Here is a 21,230-nt window from a genome sequence, read left to right as displayed (position 1 = left end):
TTAACTTTATACACAAGTGCCAAAAAGCTAATCTATATAGCTATGGTGATGTTAGCCTTACCTCCATACTTATAGCTTCACAGACTTCTTAATTGATTGGACCAAGTTATCTTGCTCCTGCAAATTATTTAAATTTCGACATTAATTTTACAGAAAGCAGAGTAAGGTTGGCAGTTTTGTTTTTTTTTATAAATAATGGAATTTAATTTTTTCCTTGGTCTACTGATTGCCAGGAGTGTTTTGCAGTCTGAAACTGACTGAAATACAGGCTATTATTTAATGAAATACCATAAGAAGGTATAACAAATTAAGTCTTTATATCTCGAACAATTTTTCCCATGTTTTTCCTAGAAGTTGGAGATAATTTTCCTTAACTTTTAGCATAGAATAATCATTTGTTACTGGCCACAAGGAATTTCTGGTTCAAGGCATATGTATGATATGGCAGATACAAATAAGTTTAATTTTACATTTGAAATGAAGGGTAAAAAAATTCTACTTCCATAAATATATATATCTTTTCACAAGTTGTAACATTAAAAACGTGCTTTTTAAGGAATACTACAAGTTTTAAAGTTCAAGTTTCTGAAAACTTTTTATTTTAATACTATATTTATTGTCATTAAATCAAATTAAGAGTTCCAGCATCACTGACTTATAAAATGAAGCTCGGAGGTTACTGAAGGTTTGTTAAAAATTGTCAAAGTGAAAAAAAATGAATGAAGTTTACACTTTGATTCTAAATATAAAATTCCTGCTAAACCAAATATTAACAAATTATAAAACCATTAGTTATCAACAATTCGAAGATGGCATGGACAACAATTGTTCTTGCAAGTGTATAGTCCAAATTTAAGGTATCGTGAGAGTATTCAGCAGGGCATCCCACATAACAAGCAAATAAAATTACAAAAATGAAAAGAAAATAAACTCGCCATTACTAGTTTAAACGCACTTTGATGCAGTAAGCAAAACAATCCGTAATACATACAAAACACAATACTATCTGAGCTGATTCCTTGCAGACAGAAAACTTCACAGCAGCTAACTACAGAAAGAATGGATCAGATGGTTAAAGAAGGGGGAAGAAAGACCTTGCTGTAACAGTCAAACTGGAAGGTATGGGATAAGGCTGCCTAATACCAAGATATCAAGGAGACCATATAAAGTTAGGTTAAACTGCTTCAAAAAGTTCTGAACACAACCAAGAAGTGATGGCACATAGAGGAAGTCACATGGATTATGTGATAGCAGTGCTCCTCTTGGTGGATAGATGATGAAGAATGATTTGCATAAGAACCAGGTAGGAATATTTGATTCCTATGGGGTTGAGATAGGAAGGCTTGTGGTATGCATTATTAAAAAAAAAAGGTTTGTATATAGAAAACAGCACCAAATGCAAAAAGCTAATCTTGTAAAAGAAAGGAAGTACTGTATTGAAAATGTTTTTTTTTTATTGTTTTTTGTCTTGTGCACATATGTGACTGTGTTCATCATGTCTTTATACATAATTTTGTTGTTGTTGTTTAAATTGTCATGTGCCAAGTTTACTTTCTTAATTTAGTCAGGTAACAAGAAACAGATTTAAGACCATAAACAATATTTTGCAAAATGTTTAGTTAGAGTGGTATTACTTTGACCTGTGGGAAAACTGTATGCAAGAATTCTACAACAGTTTAAACATAAGACGTGATGCAAATAAATAATAGTGAACAGTTTCTGATTCATTAGTTTGTAAGTGTTACTTGATTTAACTAAATGAACAAAGAGTAAGTCCCTTGGTTTGTTCTAAATTTTGTGCAAAGCTACAACGGGGCTACCTGCACTAACTGTCTCTAATTTAGCAGTGTAAGACTAGAGGGAAAGCAGCTGGTCATCACCACCCACTGCCAACTTTTGGACTACTCTTTCACCAATGAATTGTGGGATTGACTGTCACATTATAATGCCCCCATAGCTGAAATGGTGAGCACGTTTGGTGTGACAGGGATTCGAACCCGTGACCCTCAGAAAATCCCTTTGACTGATTCCATATTAGAAGAAAGATACTGACCATAATTCAGAAGCTATTGCATGTATCTACACAGAAGGTGGTAAACTTTAAGTAAAATGTACACATTTATTGTACTCAAAAACTGATGTATTATAAAAGGGTTAGTACTAAGACATGTTTGTGAATTGCCAACACTCCACAAGTCAGAATGCAAAACGATGTTCATGTTTAGATTGAAAATACTTTTGTTTATTGCACAGTTTGCATATTACATAACCTCTAAAAGCCTCAAAACTGTCTACAGTATTTTTCAGTTTTCATGCTATATAGTATTACTCTTAAGTACATACACTCAGATCTATGTACCTACCTACATATTTATATATATAAATAATTATATTACAGAAAGCTCTTAATAACATTTGTATACATTAAAAAGTCAGGAATTTGAGATTCTGCTTGACATTTGAATCAATGAATGGCATATTTAGAGCATCAAGTCACTTAAAATTTATTTCATTTCTGCTAATATCTATGAAATATATTATAAGCTAAAATTCCAAGTAAAACTAAAAAGTAGCTCAGAAACAGTGCAAGAAAAATGCCACTTAGCAAAAGGAAGTAGACAAATGGCAAAATAAAATAAAAAACTTTAGCAAAAATTAGGATAATTAAATCAGCAACAAAACAATTGATATGCTCAAATAAAGCTCCTGAAGAAACAAAGAAAAGAAGACACATAGATGCCAAAAGACATGGAAGTGGGTTCTGGCTCCCCTATATTTTTCACATCTTTGGAGATATTTCAACTAGTATGAATTAAAGAGGGTAAAAAGAATAGTTTTATATATTTGCCACTATATGCAAGGCAAAATATTCATGCACAATCCACATTTACAATGATGCAAATATTTCTCATCAATAAGGTTTCTATGATTTTGTTATACTTCCACATACTCTATTAAGCCAATGTATTGTGGAAAACTGAAGCAATACCAAGAAGCAATGCCAAATATACAACAAAACTTTTAAAATAAATGCTTTTTCCCTACAAATTTGTGAAGAGGGCCACTTTTTTCTCTGGAACATATTTTTTAATACAAATCTGTCCTATACAATTAACATTGGTATGGGTTGGTAGTTGGTTGCCAGTTTGAATCCTGTCAACAACCATGTTTGCCCTGTTAGTCATGGAAACATTTTAATGTGAAAGTGTGTTTGTTTTAAGAAATTTGCACAAAGTTACATGAGGACTAACTGAGCCAGCTGTCTCTGATTTAGCAGTGTAAGATCAGAGAGAAGGCAGCTAGCCATCACCACCCACTTCCAACTGTTGGGCTACTCTTTTTATCAACAGTTAATGGGGTTGACTGTCATATTATAACACCCCACTAGCTGAAAGAGTGAGCATGTTTTGTGTGACAGGGATTCAAACCTGCAACCCTCAGATCACAAGTCGAACACCCTAATCACTTGATCATGCAAAGCCCATATGAGAGTTAATCCCACTTTTCACTGGAAGACAAATTAGCAGTGAATGGTGGGGTCTAGCTGTCTTCCCTCTAGTCTATCAGTTCTAAATTAGAGAAATCTAGTGCAGAGAACCTTTAAGTAGCTTTGAGCAAACCCCCCCCCCAAACAAATGAGAAAACAATCTCTAAGCAACAAGTTAACAGAATACTAAAACTCATGAAACACTATTCTTTTACAATGATTTTAAAATTGCTCAGTACTGGTTTAACTATATAGACAATTGCAGCATTTTCAAAATTACCGATTATTTACAGACAGTACCAAAGTAAAATATTTCTAAATAATGTGACTTGCTAGTTAGTTCTCACTACTCACAACAAATTATAATTAGCAAACACTACTGCAACTTCTGAATGCCCATAGCTAACAAGTTACCACCCTCTACTTATGGTTATACATTTAAGAGGTCATTCAGATAGTCATATTATAATACTTAAAAAATATATGGTGCTTTAACTATCAACATGCTACAGAAAACCTTACATTTCTGAGTGACAATTTTAAATATTCGGTTTTAAAAACATTATGTAATATAAGGATGTACTGAGTATAAAAAAATATTCTGCCATTACACAATTTACCTTTTTTATTCAGTATTTTGCATGGATTCAATATAAAAGTAACTTGGTTTTGTACTCTTATCTTATAAAGCTACACAGTTTAACAACACATTATGTTGTTTACTCTAACATACAACAGTCTATCACTTTTCAAAATAATGTCCTACAACCAAATGAATCAGTTTCACTAGACTAAATTCTAAGTATATGCCATACGTAAAAAATAAAAAAATCAGTAACTCGTAAAAAGAATGCATGTTTCATTAATGTAAAATATTTAAACTCTCATTTTCAAAGCCTAAAAATATATTTTCAAAAACTATACTTTATACTGTCATAATTAATAGGCAAATATGACAAAATAAAAAATGAATATATAAAAGAATAATACAAATATGAATGCTTTAAATACTTATGGTATTTTTTTAAAAAACTACAACCATGATGGTAAATAAAGGCCTTCTTGTAAACTTGAGCATTATCTAACTAGTTGATTAAAAAACTATAACAAAATAAACAGTGCAAATCTGGATGTCAAACATATTTTGATGTGGAAGGCACTAGATTATGTTCTTACAAAAAATGATATTTACACTGAATGTTCTTTTATTTAGTATGAATTTACTTAGAATTTGAAAATCTTTATTTGCCCTTTATTCATATAAAACTAAAAGCTGTTCATAACTTGGATGAAGTTAATGACACCAAATACATTTTTTAAAACTAACCTGTTTCTTAAAAATTGTGCTATGTAATTATTATAAAAAATACAAAAAGGAATTTTGGGACAACATTTGATTCAGTAAATTATCTACATTTGTAAATTACATAAACAGTTACTGAAAATATTTAAGTTATTGACAAATAATGCTACAAACACTGGAACAAGCAACACCAATTATTTTAAAATTACTAATTAATAACTATTTTTCTCAAACATACAATCATTAAATCTTTTCAATAATAAACAATTATTTTTCATTTATTAAAATTAGTTCTAATGTTGTACACTGTGAAAAAGGCACTCAAGAGGTTTTGAGTAAAATGTTATTCTACCTCACAATCACAACATTATAAACAAAAGAAATTTTTTTCAAGATTTTTAAAAATGATAAATTCATAAATAATGACATAAGAAAAAGAATATACCACTACTCATGACTGGTACATAATGTTAACACAAAATGAAATACATCTTTTGGACTGCATATTTTTAAAGTGTTGTTTCTTATTATTTCAAAAATACTTAGTACCTGTTTAGCATTACCAGTTCTCCTCAAAACTTGTCTAGTTAAAACTTTCACAAAATTTACATTTCTATATTTCCATCACATCTAGCAAATATTTATATTGTTTATTTCTAATTCATCAAAATTATTTATGTTTTTATCAATAACCTAATGCACTGAATTCTGTTTATTCAGAAAAAGGTTCAAGAGACATAAATGCTTTATCTTATTAGCACAATATTCTTAGACCATAAAATTACAAATTAAAAAAAAACTATCATAACATATGAATAAAATGAAGTAAACAGGCATTAAGTACTATTATTAAACAATAAGAACTTGTGGCTAATGCAACCAAATTCACTATACATAAAATAACAGTTTTAATATTATTTCAGGAGACAAGTTTAGAGCAATTAATATTTGATGGATATGGATCCTGATGAAAATGATTAAAAGATCTATAAACTCTGCTAATAAAATAAAAAGCAATTAACTTCATTTATATGTATTTCAATAAAAATATATATTTAACATTGACTTATTTAACAAATACAATTAAGGGCTTCCAACACTCACACAGTGAGCATGAGACTTATAAAAGAGATGTATATCTTCAAGCTCATGTGTTAGTTAAAAATCTCATTTTGGTCCAATTAGAACATAATGCAATGTGGTTGGGCTCACAGGCTGAATCCAAGTCCAATTCAGCACCACATTCACCCAGGAAATGCACCAGATCACATCATTTTGCTTCACTGCTTAAACTTTACTTTTTCAAAAATCTCACTCAAACAGATTCACAGAAGTTGGCTGCCATCTATTTTCAATATTCAACTTTTACTGGTATGAAATGTTAGTGAAAAATTGCCAAATGCTAGATTCTGTTGCTGACAAAACTTAAAAAACTCAATGCTATTTTGACAAAGCCGAGAGCCACCCCTTCTTATTAATAACTGGGATTTTAAAAAGCATTGCTTCTCAGTGATTTTCTGGGCTACATAAGTACATATATCTAGTATTAAAAAAAAAACTAAAGTTTTTTTTCCTTCTATCAATCCACCAAACCTAAAAATGACAAGATTCATATAATCATGATTTGTAGAATTATGCTTACATATAGTGAAACAACAGTTTGAAAATTACAAGACCAATGTAGCTAGGTTATTAAAGTTCATTTCTGCTCTAAAGACATTAAATCCATACCACTATAGTAGTAAGACATTTCTTTCTACAATCACATACTTATGTCTATGCAGCAACTGAAAATCAAAGAGCCTTCTCCTTATAATAATAATTTCACAGACAATGTAGCAGAATGTTTAACATCTCACTAACCAACAAGACCAGGCTTTAAACCAACTGTATATTTCAACACCTACATGCCACAAATACAAGGTTTCTGTCCAATCAGCTAGACTTGTGGTCTAATTAAATCCTATTCTTTCTTATGTTAATTTCATTTATAGTATTGCTTAGATTTTTAACATATAGTTTTATTATTATGGTTTTAATTAATATTTTTTTTATTACAGAATATTTTGTACTGTTAGCATGTTATATGAATCAGGGACTAACTTAAGCCTCCTAAATGGGCTGAACCTCAACTCACACAACAATGCATTCCAATCCTTTAAAGTAAGAACTTAATAACAGTACATTTTATAATCTACAGTCATTACTAGGGTGATTTTTAATTTTCACCTAAATAGGTAGATTGCTCTCATTGAAAGTTAATATTAGCAACATTACAACTAAAACTTGTAGAAGTAGAAGCTCTCCACCTCAATGAACAGTTAATGCTCTGGTATATTTAACAATATACTTTAATGATGATAAAACATCCAATAGATTTACTGAAGATATTTCATGAGCTTCTGAATGCATAATAAACACAAGTAGATATAATAATAATAAGCAGGCAAGTTTTATGACATTTCACTAAATACCTTTCCTTACAAAAATATCTTTAGAAATTGGTGAAATTCAAAATGTTCTGAACACTATCCACAGATATATTCAGTGCATTTAATAGAAGCACCTTACAGAAAGCACAAAGTAGAAATTTACATAACACACAAGAGTTTTAGCTGAATTAACAAGTGAAATATTTATGTAAAAATAATAATGTTTTGCGATAAAATCTTCAATGGTGTAGTGATTTCCTTTAACAAATTAATAAAATCTGTGGTTTCACAAAGGCGACTCTTTTGGTATGACTCAGTCAAATAAATCTTCCATTTCTGACAATTAACATTGTTTCCTATCACTGAAAAAACACTGCACTTGAACTGGTTCTGGTCAATGACTTCTGATGGAAGAAGGGAGAAGCTGAGAATCTATGATGACGATGGTTAGGAAAAGCTTCAAGAGGATCCTATGTTAAAGAATAACATAGTACTGTAAAAATAATAATGTTCAAGAAGCTTGCTTGAAGCATCAGTAAAAGTAAGTGATTTCACAGAACATGAGATAGACAACATAAAACATGTATAAACAAGTATTTACGTAACATTAAATACAGAAAATAGCTGCAACAGCTAGAAGTACAAACTTTATTCTCTTACTTACACAGTGTAAAAACACTGACATCAAGACAATTAGCCAACTTTACTGATATTATCTTATCCTACTGAAACCATTTTACTCAATAATACATAACATTGTAAAAATGCAGTTTATGAAAAACAAAAAACAACATGTGAATGAATCAAAGATGACTGTTTGGTTTACTTTCAATTCATGACACACCTCAGGTATCCATGAGCCACACTTTCCATACAAAGAAATGTCTCACACTAAAGAGAGCCTATAGATACACAAGGTGCTTCCAGAGTTAAACGTAAACAATACATGTAACTTAGAATAACAGGCATATATTTAAAAATCACCTGGAAGTTTTAAAAGAACTAGATGTCTGAGAACGCTTAAAAAGAAAAAAAAAATGAAACATTTTGCATACCTTTCCAGTTTTCCTTAATAGTTTAGCTTGTATTAGAAGAAGCTTTGCTCTTTGATGCTCATAACTGTAAAAAAAAAAAATTCATGTTGAACTTTTTATCTAATACTTATATAAAAATTTCATACAGGTAATTTTAGACTATTCATTTAGGAAACACAATATTATATTTTCTTGGAATGTGATTAGAGCAAAATTACCTGGAATAAATTTATAGCTACAAACACAAAATACTTTGAAATTGATTAAATTTGCAAATCTTTCCATAAATTGCAAACACAGATTCAATTAAATTTTAAAATGTTTCTTGTTACAAGTTATGTGATTAATTTTCAAAAAGAAAATAATGTTTAACCATAAAATTGATATATGAATTACAAGTTCAAGTAAGTCAAGTTAGCATGAACATGTACAGTGCAACTGTGAAGAGAAAATAAAATGTTAACTAATTTATAAACAAGATATATTGCTCATATCTCAAAACCTATTTATGGAAGGAAATATTTTTGCAAATGGATCATTAAGAATCACAAGTTCGGGTAAGTTTGGACAAAGTACAGTAGTCCAAGGCCCAAATCTGAAAAGGTCCCTCTTTTAAGTTCACATAACCCATCAGCTAGAAAATTTCAACCTATGCCATGTCATAGCCTGATTCTAGGAACATACCATCAGGTTGGATGTAGGATTCTAAAGTTGTACAAATTTATTTTTTATGATCACTTCAGCCACAATGAAATCAATGAGAAGTAAAAAGATAAAAATGATATACTATTTATGTTTTGCTCAATATTTGTATTGTTTTAAAATAAAGCATAAATTCTGTGCAATATACTCAGTCATGGTGTGATAGTGGTTCTCAGACTTGGAACCTAATCTGTGACAAACAGAAAAAACCCAAGATGGCCACCATGATACAGAATTAATACCAAATTATTTCCATAATATTTAGATTTATACGAATATTTAAATCTGTCACAACTTTTGCTTTCAAGTAAATACAAACAATGGCAAAGTGCTTATTAAGAAAACTAACTCCTTCTTTGGATTGTGCCATCTGATGCAATGGAACCCCTGAATTGATCCATTTGGGAGTTCAACATCATCCTTGTAAAGAAGTAAATCAATTTTATCACAAACTAGCATTGCTATTATTTCTCTTCCTTTTGTTATTAATTTTAAAATATTTGACTAAAAATTTATGAATTAGAGTTAAGATTATTATTTTTACTTAACTTTTAAAATTTGATGTGTGTGTACAAGGCACTTAAGAAGTACTAACTAGTCAAGATAGGATTAATATGCTGCCACCAGTCTCAGTCAAAATATCAAGCCTGTTTGTAAATGAAGCTGCAGGAAGTTTTGAATATTCTGAACAATGTTAAATGATCTTCACTTAAGTCTGCACAACATTTGCAGGGCTTTCATTACATGTTAAGTCCCATGTAAATCATCTGTTTACTTTAGTCAATATGATTGCATACATGTCATTTCTACCTGTAGTTTTTAACCTGGATGAACCCAATCATCAAAACTACCTTATTTGTATTGTTTCAAGTCTCTCTTTGCATTAAAAAACTGTTTGAAATAATTTTCAAGCCACTTTTAACACTTTTAAACAAACAAGAAGTAGTAAAGAAAGTGTACCACATGTTGCACAGCCATAATTTAGATGGTTAGCAGTACAAGCTTACTAAAATACTACTGTATTTTACTAATTAATCAATCAATAACTTTCTACACACATAAAACATCTTTTCAAATGTAATACCTATACAACATGCATATAGAGATTATCAAAGTGATGGAAGGAACAAAGTTGTTATATTTATAAAACAGATGTATCTCCTACAGAGAAAAATGACTAAATTTAGTGAAAAGTGCAGAAGACTTGGACAAACCAATGATCTAGAAATTTTTAATAGTTTCTTTAAGCATTCTTTTTACTTCTTAAAATATTTTTGTGTTAAATTATATTTGTTTAAAAGCGTGTTTACAGGAATTTTATTGTATGATGTAACATCACATGCACGTAACTTGATGTATGCTTAGGCCCAATTAGGCTTACACAGTATGGCAGCAAAATATTCCAATAACTCAAATCTTTATTTATTGAATATAAAACAATTAAAGTTTATCATCTTCAAAAAATGTAGAGAAGAACTCATTTTTCTTTTCAAAAAAGTATCATAAAATTTTGAACATTTCACAACATAAAAACATTATGCAAAAAAAGTATATTTTGTGCTTTGTTTAGTCCAAACTAGACAGTATTTACTAAGGTTTTACTAATTTCATGCAGTTAATATTTCCACCGAGAATAAATGACATCTTCCTCTCACATGCTCTACCACATTCATACTTTCCCAAATAAAACTTATGGATTCAAAGGTACTTTCATTGAAATTTTGTTTCCTAAGGACATATGGTTTTAATTCTTAAATTACCGACTTTTTTTTATATACTTTACTACAAGTAGGATCCACATATTTCATAATACTCAGTAATTTTACACTTCTATGGATCTGTTACAACACACAGTATGCAAAACAGACAAAAAATATTTTTCCAAATATACATACATTGAATTCTACTACTGAAGTTTTTTAGTCCAATACTTCTATTATAATATGAAAGCTATGTTAAAATAAACTGGGTACCTATTACATAGAGGTTTAATAGATTTACCAGAAACCAATGAGTTGAAAACATCTTTTAAAAACTATTCTAGATAAATGATTAAAGGTCACAGTGAAATGACTAAACCTGCACTGGCTCCACAATGGACTGAATAGTTAAACTATGCTTCAGGATACTAGAAACGAAAATACTGTACTGCCTTAGCTGTACTGGATTAACACAAGGATTGTAGCCTGGGGTCTCAAACACTAAAACATCCCCCAAACAATACATATCAAACTGCCTGATTATAAGGTAATATTCCTTATTAATAATCAGGCTGTATAATTATAGTCAGGTCATAATCACAGCTGACCACAGGCCCATCTCTTCTACTCTAGCCTACTGTATTTCTAAATGTCCAGATAGTATTTGTTTATGCATGCATGCCAGATGTTTACCTAAAATCATTGCTCATTCTTGCAACTAATCCACTTGCAAGCTGTTTAGTTACACAGTAGAGCCCCTCACTAACGACTTCCCCTGTCATACGACCAGAAACTTTTTGACGGTACCCTGTTTGCATTAAATTGACCCCTCGTGGACGACTTCCCCTCAAACGCGACTAACGACCTACCAAATTGAACAATTTTGATTATTTTACCTCTCACTAACGACTAAGTGACATTATTATGTGGCATATTCTGTGAAGTTACATAGCGGTCTGCCTTCTCATTTATGGCATATTACAAATGAGTTTAATTATTCCGTAGTTAAACAGTATTACATAATCTACTTCAACAATAAATCTATTTCCAGTGCGTCGAATCGAATAGAAGATTAATTTTCATTGGTAAATTAATCTTATTCTCAATGCGCTCAGTGCGCTTATTCTATAGTACATAATGAATTAGGAACACTAAATCGGATTATTTAACAGACAGGATTAGTGTGCATAATATGAAGATTCCTCATAACACAGACTCATTTTTCACCAGAATGTCAAGAGAAAGTTGCTTAACTTAGAAGAGAGAGTTTCCGTCATTAAACGACACGACAAAGGGGAAACTGCAATAAAAATCGCCACGGATCTTGGAGTTGGTAAAACCCAAATTCAGACAATCATTAAAGAGAAAGAAAAAATTTTGAAAAAGTGGGAAACAGGCGAAAATCCAGAAAAAAAGCAGAACAAGAGAAGATGCTTATACGACGAGTTGGATGAGAAGGTGTGGCAGTGGTTTGTGAATACAAGATCCAGGAATCTACCAATTACCGGAAACTAATTCAAGAAAAAGCATTAATATTACGCCTCAGCTTGACAATGAAGGCTTCTCTGCTAGCAATGGATGGTTAGACAGATTCGTAAAAAGGCATAATATCAAAGCAGCTATTCTCTGTGTCGAAAGTGCTGAAGTTTCTCAAGAAGCAGTTGAAGACTAATCGTCTCCTATCCATCTGTGAAGGCTATTCCCCTAATGACATATTTAACGCTGATAAGACTGAGATACAATACAGAGCACTTCCAACTAAATCAATGGTCAAGAAGGGAGAAACGACATCCGTGTAAAAGTTTCAAAGAAAGAGTTACAGTAATGCTTTGCTGTAGCATGTCGGAGAGAAAGTTCGCCACTTGTTATTGGTCATAGTGCTAAGCAGCGTTACTTTCGTAATTCTGATATGAATTCATTGGGTGTAGATTATTATCACAACCGAAAAGCCTGGATGACAATTCCCATATTTACCAAATGGGCAAAAAAATTTAACAACAAAATGAAACTTCAGAAACGCAATGTTCTGCTTTTTATCAACAACTGCACTGCCCATGTTGCAATCCCTCTATCTAATGTAAAATCGTTTTACTTCCTCCTAATGCAACTTCTAAGCTACAGCCTTGTGACGCCAAAGTTATACAGACCGTCAAATTGTTGTATCGCAAAACATTCTTGAGACAACTTTTGTTTCACATGGATAACGACCAGACGGCTACAGGTCCCCAGTTGTGCAAAAAATCACTCTTCTGAACGCAATTGTGTGGTTACTGCTGCGCTTGGCTTTGAGTTAAGACTTCCACAATTCAAAAGTGTTTCTTGAAATGCGGCTTTAACTTCTGTTTAGGCGAAGTGTCAAACGAAAGTGAAGACAATGTTTCAGAAAACCAATCTGATCCCGACTTCAGGCCTGTCTTGAATGGTGTAACTCTTGGCGAATATGTCAACTTCGACAACGAAACTCCAGTTTGTGATGATTCAGTTTCTGACAATATTATCGCGTGTCCTGAAGAAATCGAGAGTGATGATGGTGAAGAATGTGACGACACAACTGTAGAGTCTTTCGAGCCAATTGACTGTGCCACTGCAATGTCATATGCAGAAAAACTTTACAGTTTGGTCTCAAACACGCAAAATGGACATTGTAGATTGCATGGTAGCAGTGAGCAAAGACTTTGAAACTGTACAATTTTCAAAGAAAAACAAACAAAATTAGTGATTTCTTTAAGAAAATGTAGTTTCTTATCGTATTTTAAGTCTGTATTTGATCATTTTTGTGCGTGTAGCATTTCTTCTACAGTGATTTCTTTATAAAATGTGTATTTTATCATGAGCATTAGTGATTTAAGAAAATGTCTTTATTTTTTTAAGTCTGCATGAACATTAGTGATTTCTTTAGTTTACAATCGTATATCCAGTCAGTATTTGAACACTTTTGCGTGTAACATTTTACAGTGATTTTTTTAAGAAATGTATTTTAGGATCGTATTTTAAACCTGCATTTGAACATTTTTTGTGTACAGAATGGTGAATAGACTTGTGTTTAAACATTTAATAGCCTCATAAAATCAAGGTAAAGTAGTGAGAACTAGTGAAAATATATTTTGCATTACATATTACCGCATTTTTTATTTCATTTTTAAATACTCCATACCCTTAAAATGAACAGAGACCGATTGGCTATTATAAAAACGTACATAATTTAAATCTTGGTAACGAATTGGGTATCCACCCCTCATTAACGACCTTTTTGTCGAGGCATTTTTGAAGTCGTTAGTGAGGGGCTCCACTGTAATACTGATTTTGTGGACCTGAAAGCAGATATTATGGCACTCCCCATGATATCTGAAAATAGGAGTCCCCTTATATTCAAAATCATTGTATAATCATGCCAATGCACCACACACTATAGAATATATGTGATAGACAATTAGCATGCTATTGTTTGGATCATAATAGCATGGCTAATATACAATTGTATTCAGCTGAAGGAGCTTTATGCTTGGTTTATTACATTGAAAAACCATAACTGAAGTAAGTTAACAATTGTGTTTGGCACTGGGCATAGGGAGTAGTAAAACAGTAAAGGGAAAAACTGAATAAGCAAATAAAGATCCCTAAAGCTAATAGCTTCTGACCTCCCAAACTTAATTTATCCCTGCACCTTACAAAGAGAAAGCAGTCAAAACCTCAAAAGCTACAAGCTGTTCAAATCTTGTACTTGTATGTGTTTACCTTAAAAATAAATGATAGGATGTTACTCAAGAAATGGAAAGAAGCTCAAATCTCATGCTGTTTCCTCAGAAATGAAGAATAACATAAAACTTTTGTCCTCAGTTTATTCTAGGGTCTGTTTTGTCACTTTCCTATGAGCAGTAGGTAGTCCATATATTATTTTAGTACCCTGGGAAAGAAGGACAGAACAAATCTTGTGTTAAGTAGAAGTGTATGTATTTAAGTAATGCAATATTATACTCAAGTGGAAGGCAGTCAAGGACTCTTATTCAAATTGAAGAAAAGTAGCTTTGATCTTGTGTCACTATTTAAGAGTTGAAGAAAGTCATTTACATCTTGGAATAAAAGTAACAAAAGTAGTCCACATTTTGTGCTATTACATAAATGTGAAAACATTCAGTTCTTATGATGTTATTCAAAACACGAAGAACAGCCAGACTTTATACTGTCACCCTAAAGATGAATGGTTGTATATATTCTTTACTATCATCCTCGTAATCTGTGATGACGATAAAACCCACTTGTAGAGAAAAATATATGTAAAAATGGCTGGTATGGATAGAGAAAGCACTACATAGAGAAGCGAACAATGTTTCAACCTTCTTCGGTCATTGTCAGGTTCACAAAGAAAGAACCCGACGATGACCAAAAAAGGGTGAAATGTTGTTTGCTCCTCTACATAGTGCATTCTCTACCCATAACAGCCATTTTTGCATATATCATCCTAGTAGTATAGTTTTCAAAATCCTTTTTGGACAGTCCATGATTAAATGGTAGACCAGACATTGTACTTTCATTCTACAAGTACAGTCCAAACTTTGTGTTTTCAAACTAAAGGTAAAGTTAATTTCAGACCCTTTGTTGAAAGCCTAAAACTCATCAGTAATTAAAACTCTAAGGGTGCATAGTAATCCACATCATGGGATGATTTCCTAGATGGAAAGATGGACCTGGATTTGCAATGTTATCTACAATTCGAAGAATCTCCCAAAACTTATGCCACTGTGAAAATGAACAGCATCAAAAATATTTTAATGTTATCTACTGGTCAGCCAAAGTCTAACTCTTTTAATCATGAAGATAACTTCAGTTAAATGTGTTACGGCTAGTTTGATTCTAGACACAAACTTCTATAAGACACTTGATATTCACCATAAATCTTTTAATGAAAATTAAAATGCTAATAATCAGTTACTCTAAAAAGGCTAAAGACTTTTACAACCTTGCCTCTTGAAGAATTTTAACCCAGTCTTCACACTGTTTCTCTGTTGAACACAAGAAGATATGTTTTTTTTCTTGATCTTCACAAAAGGCTATAGAACAGTACATTTGCTTTAAATATACCAATAGTTTGAAATTATTTCAATAAATATCTTAACTCATCTAGCTTTAGGAATTTCAATCTAAGTCAAAAATAAGAAGTACAACACATACATATTTTAAATACATATAATTACAATAAATGCAAAATATTTTAGACTATGTAAAACCTGCTGTAATGTATGCAATTAAAATCACCATGTGAAATTATTATACCTAAAATGCAAACAATATCTGAATTTTTTAAAGCTTAAACATTTTCTATTTGATAACTATATAGGTAAGAGATAAGTTATTATTTTCCTTAACTGCAAACATCTAAATGTTTTTGTTTTTTTTAATATTTTCCATAATAAATCCAATTGGATCCATGTTGTTCCAAAATATTACACGTCTTTAATTTTGTGTAAAATTCAGCAAATCTCATAAAAAATACTTCTCATAATAAATCTAAATAGGCAAATACTTACTTATAGAGAAACTGAAAGGTAAATCACTTAACATCTCATGCTGAATTTTGCACTGTTCTATAACAAGCAGTCCCACAGGCTGTTTAAAAAAAAAAAAAAAGGTATTAGTATCACCATTAGTGACACAATCTGAAGAAATAGTGTAAAGTTTCTTCTATGAAAGATACACTAAAATTCTTATTCCATAATTTACATATATTAAAATGTACTAATAAATTATTACTAAAAAGTAGTCTATATTGTAAACCAAATTTTAGTCATATGGCTGCAATTTTCAATTCTACTATGAAGGTTTAATTCCTTCTATGCCTGGTTTAATGAGTATATAGGCAAGTTCATAAAATTGTAATTAAGTAGTGTAATAAAGTCAAAAAACAACTGTCATACAATTTTCTGATTTTATGTATGAAACAAGTTTGAATACAAAAACTAAGTGCTCAGAAACAAATGAATGATTTTAGAGAAAACTTACCTCTTCAATATTAAGGGTTAAAACTTTGATCATTGTCAATATCTTTGCTTCAGAGTTAAGAGAAAAAGGTAAACCAGAATTGTGTTGCAATAAAATTTATTTTATGAGTTAAAATCAGTATCATATACCCTTCTGTGTAGATTGTTTCACTATAAACTTCAATAATGTTACTTACACAGAACAAGATCCCTAACAGATCTCACTGTCACCTTATAAAAAAAACAAACCTAAATTTGCTTACTTTAATCTCTAACAAATTATTTCAATTAGGTACAAAAACCTGTAAACTATGTCTCTTGCTTTCAAATTAAGTTTTGTACTTTTATAACCTTTATGAACAGCTTCACACATTGCTTGCCAACAATAACTTAAGGAACTACCAAGACAATTGCTGTGTTTTATAGCATTTATATACTTCCAATGTTAATTCAAAACAGTAGTATTTTCCAGCTAGCAAATAAAACATTATTTGTTGTCTGTAGCATAATTTTTAAAGAAATTAAGTAAAAAAAACAAACTAACATCCTCCCTTACCTCCTTTGCAATCATAGCACCAAACTCATTCACCCTGAAGTAAAACAGCAGGTTTCCTTTAAGTCTGAACCATCTTTCTTTATAACCTGACAAAATTATTTAATAGTATGTTTGACATATGTTTCTACAGTATCATGTTATTGTTGTTTTATAAATGGTTTCCTACACTACTGTGTCACTGCTGTTTCATGTACAATTTCTAGTGTATCATGCCATTATTATTTAAATGGTTTCTACAGTAAGTTATGTCATTCTTATTTTTTTAAATCATTGCTACAGTATCATGTTATTGTTGTTTTGTAAATAGTTTCTTAAGTACAGAGTTTTTGGTTTTGTAAATGTTTATTCCCTGTGGCTGGCTGTAGATGTTACATTGTTTTGCATTATAAATACTTATTTATTATAAATTGTACTTTGAGTTAAAAGACTGACCAATACATGTTATGTTGCATTTGATTACTACATACATTAACTTGAGAGTTTCTAGAATACAAACCTAGAATGCTAACCTTAGACACACATTGGAGAATATTATGTTTTTGTGCTACATAAACATGAGCATTGCTGACATCACAAGTCATGTACTGAATTAATAAAAATTATTAGTTATCCATAAGAAAGAGTTGCTACATGACGTAGTGGGTTGACTATTGTTTAAATACTATAGCTATTTAAGCTCAATATTTAGTCAATGAATATATACACACATGTATTATGTAGTAGTGGAACTTGTAATTACTTTAAGATAACTTACTTGTTTAAATACCCAAACTTCTAAAGAAAACTGATCCCAGCAAGTTTTTCTGCTGGTTTTAGAAACATTTAAAACAATAATCATGCTTCAGTTTATATTACCTTTGTTTACTTAATAAATAAGAAATTATCTTCTTTTTATACAATTGTAATATGCTTTTTAAAGGTGTGGTGATACAGCAATGTGATACAAGTATTATAACACGAAACCATGATATTATTGTATTGATACATTGTCCAATACAGTTTATGTACCCTCACAAAATTTGGAAAGTTTTGATCAAACATTTTAAGACTTTTGCACAGAAAAAAAATCAGAATTTCTAGTAAAGTATTTTTGCTAAAAATTAATGATTCAATAAAGGAAGTTGAGTATTCAGTAATGTCGAGAAACCCACTTGTTGAGAAGTTTATATGCAAAAACGGCTCGTTTGGGTTGAGAAAATATTTTACATAGAAGAGCGAACAACGTTTCGACCTTCTATGTAAAATATTTTCTCAACCCAAACGAGCCGTTTTTGCATATAAAAATGAAGTTGAGTATTGAGTACAAGTCGTCTTCATTTATTTTATCCAATACATTACATGTAAAGTAATACAATAAATTTAAAAAAATAGACAGATATTATCTTTTTCATATTACTTCACTTGCCAGCTGCTATTTAGTTGATCAAAACTAAGAATTTGAAAAAGCACAGTAATTTGTTAGGTGTGGAGTTCTTAAAATTTAAATGAAACAATGTTAGTAATATGTGTTTTTGTACTACATGTACGAGTCCTCTAAACCTACATATGTAGGTAATATAGGTGAGGATCACAATGCACAAATACAGGTGTCACAAATTAATCTCGAAATTAAAATGACACCTTTCATCAGCAAAATAACATGAAACAGAAATACTACAATTTGAGGCAAAAGGCTTAACTTATATTGACATACCTTCTATAAAACCGGGAATTTTGTGATTAAGTCTTCCTTCTTTATCCATTTTTCCAAGAGCAACTGAGTGGAGTTCTTTGTCATTGAATCTCATGTTAACAAAGAAATAATACAAATTTATCTAGAAAATCATAATGTTCTTAAAATGCATGCTAAAAAAACACATCAGAACAAAAGATTCCCAACAGTTTGTATCTACGATGTAACACTATCTCATCAACCTATTGCCCTCGACACAACTATATGCAGTCAAAAATAAGATAATAATAATATTCAAATTATTATAAAAAAAAACATTTTGTGTCGTAATAAACGTCCCTGTAAGTAATGGAATTAACCTTTCTCTTGATCACTTTTATAATAACAAAAACTTCAAATGTATTTCTGTTGTGACAATACATTACAATGAAAAATAAAAATAATATGTGTAAGTCCTCTAAACAAATTTATATTTATAATTGTAATAGCTATTAAGTGGAGTCCAAATTATAAATCATTTATATAATTATTTATGTGGCGTATATCATGTATTTAGTGCCTCTTTGTATTAATATAAAAAATCAAGAATTTTCATCTTTTATATTGCATATGCAGTTTTCATATAACATCTACTTACCATTTTGTGTCAATATCACTGACCAATGGTAACACCTTATCTACTCATGTTGAAGATAGCAATGAAGCTGCATTTAATATATGAAAGTAGATATTGTTTCACTCCAATGTGAAGATGGTTCGTCATTCAAGGCTAAAACCTTTCCTCTTTTTTAATCTATCAGTAGTCACTCTGGGAAAGTGTGACGTTACAGTTTGTAATAGACAACGGGATATTTCCTCAGACTGGAACTGAATGTATAGGTTTAATGGAGGTATAGTCTTGAATAAAGTCTTATAAATTCAACAACTTTTATCACTTCAGTAGAGTTGACTGTCTTTTGTCTAATATACAGATACATACACTATAGTTTGTGTTCTTAAATAAATATTGTTTTCATTATGTGTCTTATTGTATCCAGTCCTTTTCTTTCACAAACTCAGTATGCTGCAGAGAACTCATAATTACCTGTAGTAAAGATTCTGGTCACAATCAAATCTTCTGTGTATTTATTTTATTCGCTCTTGGGAGAAACAATTTTTAACTGAGAATACCACAAATTGGAAGAGCTTTTTCTCCACGATTCATTATACAGCACTGATAAGAGTATTACTTTTTCACCTTATTATAATTGGCAAACGTCTTTCAGGCATACAATGTAGTAAAATGTTAACAGAAAAATATAGGATAAATTAATTAAACTCAGTTTTGATTGAATGGTTATATATGTTAATTCTTGCCTATCTTATTATGCATGGATGATTCAAATGCTATCTCTAATTGTCTTGTTTGCATTGTTTTTGAAGGATTGATACAAGCCATCCATATATTTACTTCCTTTCTTGACAAGTTTTATTTACTTCTTTGCTTTTTTATTAAAGCTAGTTTAGTTCACCACAAAATTCCTCCTGAGAACTTAGAAAATAATAATTGCGAAGATCTTCCAAGGTATAGGTATTTGAAATTCTTGATAATCATTAAAAGTTACATCAAACGTCTATATTCTAGGATAATGTCTAATAAATACATTTTGGCATTTATATTTTGTAGCTATGGTAACTACCGAATTCCAAGGGTAAAATTATACAAAAAAAATGGCTAGTATTAATATACATATACACGAAATATGATCATATGTGTAATTTATAACATAGTTTACTGAAAAAAAAGAAAATAGATGCATATAATCTTGTTTGTTTGTTTTTATAACAACACTTACAGTGAGCAAAAGTATATATTTTACTTAACATAAAACTGGGCTCGGCATGGCCGGGAGGTTAACGCACTCGACTCGTTATCCGCGGGTTTGAATCCCAGTCACACAAAACAAGCTCGCTCTTCCAGCCGTGGGGGTGTTATAATGTGACGGTCAATGCTACTGTTTGTTGGTAAAAGAGTAGCCCAAGAGTTGGCGGTGGGTGGTGATGACTAGCTGCCTTCCCTCTAGTCTTGCACTGCTAAATTAGGGACGGCTAGTGCAAATAGCCCCCGTGTAGTTTTGCGCGAAATTCAAAACAAACCAAATATAAAACTGTTCGATTTTTACCCATATTTTTTCTTTGTTTAGATGATATTAAAGAAACAAATATGCATTAAACATGCAATTAAATTTTAAATTCAATAAATGTACACTTAGTTTAGATGTCTTTCTTTTTGCTTCCCAATTCGTTGAATGTCAAAAATAAATTACACACGCTGATATAAGAATTAAACACCGATCACAGCTCGTCAGCGAATAAAATGCATCATTTTA

General features: G+C 30.9%; 1 protein-coding gene across 1 annotated transcript; it reads right to left on the bottom strand.

Annotated features, from left to right (window-relative positions):
- Positions 1-4,094: 4,094 nt before the first annotated feature.
- On the bottom strand, positions 4,095-19,175 carry LOC143249590 (pleckstrin homology domain-containing family J member 1-like). Its single transcript, XM_076499707.1, has 6 exons — positions 18,883-19,175; positions 17,190-17,275; positions 16,184-16,262; positions 15,616-15,706; positions 8,278-8,341; positions 4,095-7,692 (listed from the first exon to the last, which is right to left on the bottom strand). The coding sequence occupies exons 1-6, from the start codon at positions 18,974-18,976 to the stop codon at positions 7,582-7,584; spliced, it is 525 nt and encodes a 174-aa protein (XP_076355822.1). The 5' UTR covers positions 18,977-19,175; the 3' UTR covers positions 4,095-7,581.
- Between the last annotated feature and the right edge of the window lie 2,055 nt (positions 19,176-21,230).

Source organism: Tachypleus tridentatus, chromosome 4 (genome assembly GCF_004210375.1).
Source record: "Tachypleus tridentatus isolate NWPU-2018 chromosome 4, ASM421037v1, whole genome shotgun sequence".
Classification (NCBI taxonomy): Eukaryota; Metazoa; Arthropoda; class Merostomata; order Xiphosura; family Limulidae; genus Tachypleus; species Tachypleus tridentatus.
Note: the sequence above shows the minus strand (reverse complement) of the source record. Positions and strands in the feature narration are given on the sequence as shown.